Source organism: Adiantum capillus-veneris, chromosome 7, assembly GCF_014529385.1.
Source record: "Adiantum capillus-veneris isolate H3 chromosome 7, ASM1452938v2, whole genome shotgun sequence".
Taxonomy (NCBI): domain Eukaryota; kingdom Viridiplantae; phylum Streptophyta; class Polypodiopsida; order Polypodiales; family Pteridaceae; genus Adiantum; species Adiantum capillus-veneris.
The window spans coordinates 18,943,375-18,948,520 of record NC_140937.1 but is presented as its reverse complement, the minus strand read 5'-3'; the positions used below and the strand labels follow the sequence as shown (position 1 = coordinate 18,948,520).

The window sequence follows — 5,146 nt, the reverse complement described above, 5'->3', positions numbered from 1 at the left end:
GCCCGGCTCGGACGGGACCGGCTCGGGTCGAGGTGTTGCTTCAAGGGGTCCTGGCGCGGACGGCACCGGCTCAGGAGGGCCCGGCTCGGGTCAAGTTGCCTTCACGGGGGGGGCCCGGCTCGGACGGGACCGGCTCGGGCGTGGTTGCGTTCCATGGGTCGACGGCCGTTTGCGTTTCGCGGGTCTTGCGTTCCGGGTCCCTAGCCCCACGTAGCCTCAGGCTCCGCCGCACTGACGGAGGGTCATAGTGTGCCCCGGGGAACCTTGCGTGGAGTCCCCACGGTGCGCGAGTGCATGGAGTGAGGCTAGCGTGTCTAGGTGGGGGGTCCCCTCCCGTGGCCGTTCTCGGGAGGCTCATACCCCTTATATCTCCAGTGTCCACATTGCAGTGCACAACTTGGAAAGCCTTAGCCGTACACGCCTGTCCGTTTGTCTCTCGTACATTGCCTTTGATTCTTCCGTGGCGGCTGTTGCGCCGTGGCTCTCGCCGGTCACACCTTGTGACAGCTCAACCCAGCGTTTGGCGGTGCCGTAGATCTCCTCTCAAAGCCAGCTCGTGCCAGACATGAGACGTTATTTCTGGCAGCTGGCTCTCTCTTTCTCAGCCAATAAATAGGAACCGTTTGCCCTGGCCTCGGCTACCCTCTACACTAAGTGACGCATAACATTAAAGAGGGGGGTTAAGGGGATCTACGGCTGCAACCTCTCCGATTTTCATGCGCGCACTTCTATGCCCTCGGTCCCCTTACCCCCTCATTAATACTATGTGTTATTTAGTCCTGTGGCTAAGCCTCTAGCGGGAGCCTGTCAAGCTTATCAACCTCACCACCCAGCCCCAGCTCTTTCTCAGCCAATAAATAGGAACAGTTTGCCTTGCCCTCCGTCACGACTCATCGCAAACTCTGCAGGTTGCTTGATCCCTCATCACCTCTGATAGCAACTCGACAAGTACGCATCATCGCTATGACAAATATCTTCAGCCAGCGCTCCCTAAGCCTCTCACGGGAGCCTGTCAAGCTTATCAACCTCACCACCCAGCCCCAGCCCTCAGTTACCTCCACCACCACCCCCATCGCCACCCTTCATCTCTCTACCCTTGACCTGCTATTCGACAATTACATCTCCGTGCTTCTCTTCTACGAGCGTCCTCGGCCACGGGGGCTTCGGCCCGCACTGCCTACCGCAGCACCCACCGACCTCGCCGAGCCTGTGAGGCGGCTGCAGCAAGCTCTACAGGAACTGCTTGTTCATTTTCCCTGTGCCGCGGGTTTGGTTGTTTACAATGAGGCGGATCGCCGCTTGGAGGTGAGATACCCCATATCTCCCCTCAAAGGCACGCACTCTTGCATTACCAGCAATGGTCATGGCCGTCGTATTAGCACTCCTATCGCTCAAGATGACGACGCTAGTGATTCAGAGAGTCCTGCTTATGGAGTGCATTTCCATGTTGCCCATGTCAATGAATCCCTTGCCGACCTTGGCGATGTGTCACTCCCGCAGCCAGCCTTGGATGTGCTCTACCCCAGCAAGCCCATACCTCAACTTGACAGCAAGGGTCATCCTCTGCTCCCTCGCTTCGTCATGGCTTTTCAGGTAAATTTAACTGTAATTATCCGTGGGGTCATATATTTTTCACATGTCTAACGCTGATTGGATGTACTGATTATGTTATACAGATAACTACCTTTACATGTGGTGGCTTTACTCTTGGACATACATGTAGCCATGTCTATGCGGATGGTCACACGGGTGCAGGGTTCCTGCAGAACTTGTGTTCTCTTGCAAGAGGAGCAGGTTTGGCAAACTGCCTTCAATCAATACCATCGAGGAAAGCGGTAATCAGCGCACGAGAGCCTCCTACACCAACCATGCATCACACTTCCATCAAAAGCCGGAAGTGTTGTATAGAACCGCGTGAATCCGAGCGGCAACTTCGCTACGGGACTGCTACTCGATTCAAATTCACTATGGATTCCCTTGAGGCTTTGAGGGCAAGTGCTACAATGCCGGGAAAATCAAAAGCATGCTCACGCAACCAAGCTTTGGTGGCGCTCCTTTGGATTGCCTTTGCAAGGGTGAGCCTCAAAGTGCACGAACTACCAGGGAGCCATGACTTGAATTTTTGGGTTCCCATGAATATGAGAACACGAGGCTTGAGTATGGGATACATGGGAAATGCATTGTGTGAGCTGAATGTGCCTGCCACATTGCAAGAGCTCTGTGAGAACTCTCTCCCTTATGTGGTTGACAAAGTCGAGAAGGCTATGGCAAGTTTAGATGTTGGTGAAGGCTTGCAATCTATGGTGGACTACATAGAAATTCAACTTAGAGATGGGCTAACCCCTTCCCTTGAAGGCTTTGGCATGCCTTCTCTTGTGGCCCTTCCTTTCTATGATACGGATTGTGGGTGGGGACCTCCAATGTATGTTGGCTGACCGAGTCAACAACTTCACAACCGGTGTGTCATTTTGGACCATCCAAGAATGAAAGCGTGGAATGTGTTGGTTGTCTTTGCATCAGAAGCAGAGCGTGCTTGTTTCCAAGAGAGCATTGCTAGGTATATTTGTTAATTATCTAATATGTGCAGGACATACACTCATATATAACTTTGTTGACACTCCTTTATTGGAGGGAGGTAGTGTTATATGTTTCATTGTATTTGAATAGTTAACTTGATTTGAGAAGTGATGTTGATGTGTTTCTTTTGTTGGAGCTATATATGGTTCACTCTATTGAACAGAGTCTTTGAGAGAGAGCGTACGGGGTGTGCTCTCTCTCTCTCTCTAAACATGATATTAGAGTGGTAAAGATTACACGACGATATAATTTATGGAGAAGAAATAAAGTACATATATGTGGTTCACTTGTAAGATTCGTAATTTTTGTAAATTTTATTTTCAGAATACATTGTTTGTAATGATTATTTTTATCTTGAGAAAAATATAATTAATATTTTATATGATGTTTATCGTTAATCGATGTGGTGAATCATTGATTATATTTACTTGTTAATTTGTGTTTTGATGTTTAACTTCATTTTAATAATTGAGGATCTTTTGATCAAAACTTAGACGAATAGAAAAAATAAGGTCTCCTCGTACTCTTTGATTTGAGTCTTGGGTTGCTGAAAACGAAGCTTGTGACAGAATGTGATGTTTTTCGTATATTTGAGTTTGATGCAAGTTTTGTCTTTGTGAAGCATTTGTTATTTTCAACATCCATTTTTTTGAATAAATACAGTGTTTACTATTTATATTGTGGTAATCATTTTTGTTCCATGTTTTCAACGTCGAAGATATTGTGGTTGAAAATCGAAGATGTTATTAATTCTTAAAGACAATGAACTATTCAATGTTGTTCTTGAAAATCATATATGTTGTCTCGGTCTGTTGATTCGGATCATGATAAAAATTTTATCACTTGACTTATATTTGAAAAGTGGCACCCCGAGTATATGGATTGGCAACGATGTAATATGTAGCTTGTTGATACATTATAACATATGCGCGGTATTATCGCTCACATTATCGCAAAAAAACAAACAAACTTGAAATATAAAAATTCTCGTATGCGGCAAATATTGTAGCAAAGCTGGAGGTAATGGTCTAGCGGTAACTGATGCGGTAATGGATGTGGCAATATTTTCGCAAATATTACCGCGTGCTTTGTTGCAACAGTACCCGTACATATTACCGTGTCAAGTTTATCGCGAACGGATTTATTATAAAAAAACAGATGATCGTTTGGATTGTCCTTTGGAGGACCATCCAAAAGGTCATCTATTTTTTTATTTTTTTTTAGTTATTTTATAAAATTATTATTAATTACAACAAAATATCACAATTGGACAATACATTGAGTCAAAAAAAGATTGATAATTTCATTTACGTAAGTGGAATTACAATTGGGGGAGGTATTGAGCCAAAAAATGATAGGTATTGCATTTACATAAAGGGCAAAAAAAGCCCGCGTGTACAAAATAGAGTATGGTCATGTGGGATAGGACAAACGGGGCCCGCGTATACAAAATAGAGGATGCTCATCGGAGAGTTGGCAGCATTTCACGTGGAACTCCTTGACTCTGCAAAACCATGAAAAAGAAACAATTAACACTTTGTTATTTAATATTTGATATAAAATCAATAATTTGATTATTTAGATAAGATTAAACTTACATGTTGTAGACTTCTGCACGCATTTTCGAACTCCTCTCGAGAGATCATTTGATTTTCAAACGACCAACACCAAGTTTGGTACTCGGTATGGTTCTCTCTATATCTCTGCACTTCTCTGGTCGGGCGACTCATGGTAATGTTATACTGACAAAAAATAGAAACTAATTAATTAAATGGAAAACATTAGATTTTTTACAATAAAACTAATATTTTTACTTACATATTTGTCTTTCCAAGCGGTTTTTCCTCTCGAACCATAATGCGTAGGAGTCTGATGGATCTGTCCTCAACTTGACGCGTATACATCCTCGCACCGGTTGCCCTTTCGTCCTCTTTCTCGCCCATAGCGGTCTCCCACTCCACATCATGGACATTTCTTGGCCGATAGCTATGCTCTGGAGACTCCATTGTCTTCTTTGCCGCTCTCCTCACACTAGATTTTTTGTTCTTCAGAAATTTTTTGACATGCTCTTGCAACCATTGCCTTCAGAATTGTTGCCCCTCAGGGTTGGGGAAACGCATGTGCATGGTTGTCTCTATATATGTGAGGTTGTAGGGATCTTGCTGATCAAATTTGAGAAAACAATTGATATATGTGGAGTAGATTAATTGATTGACGTGTGTGCGGAATCTCCTGCCCTATGCTGTCCCCAGATCCACCATACCTCCTCTATGAACCTAGTAGTATAACCCGCGAGCATCTGGTGAAGGCATGTCATGGTCCTCATCTTCTGCTGGAGCAGGTAGCGGTGACTGTGGAGGAGAATCTGTAGTACTTCCCCCCCCCCCCCCCCCCCCCCCCCCCCCCCCCACAAAAAAAAAAAAACAACAACTAGCTCCGCTCCCTCGTCGAGATCGACCGGCGCTAGCGCGCGAGCTGCCCTGACGCTGACTGTCAGAAGAGCGCCGACGTGAATCCGGGACAGAAGGTGGGATAGGTGATGAATAGGTGGACGCCCGTGGCGTCGCAC

At 45.6% G+C, this 5,146-nt stretch overlaps 1 protein-coding gene across 1 annotated transcript; it reads left to right on the top strand.

Annotated features, from left to right (window-relative positions):
- The first annotated feature begins 780 nt into the window (after positions 1 to 780).
- Positions 781 to 2,863, top strand: LOC147453517 (shikimate O-hydroxycinnamoyltransferase-like). The gene is made up of 2 exons (XM_086517156.1): positions 781 to 1,593; positions 1,677 to 2,863. The coding sequence occupies exons 1-2, from the start codon at positions 964 to 966 to the stop codon at positions 2,433 to 2,435; spliced, it is 1,389 nt and encodes a 462-aa protein (XP_086373282.1). The 5' UTR covers positions 781 to 963; the 3' UTR covers positions 2,436 to 2,863.
- Positions 2,864 to 5,146: the final 2,283 nt, after the last annotated feature.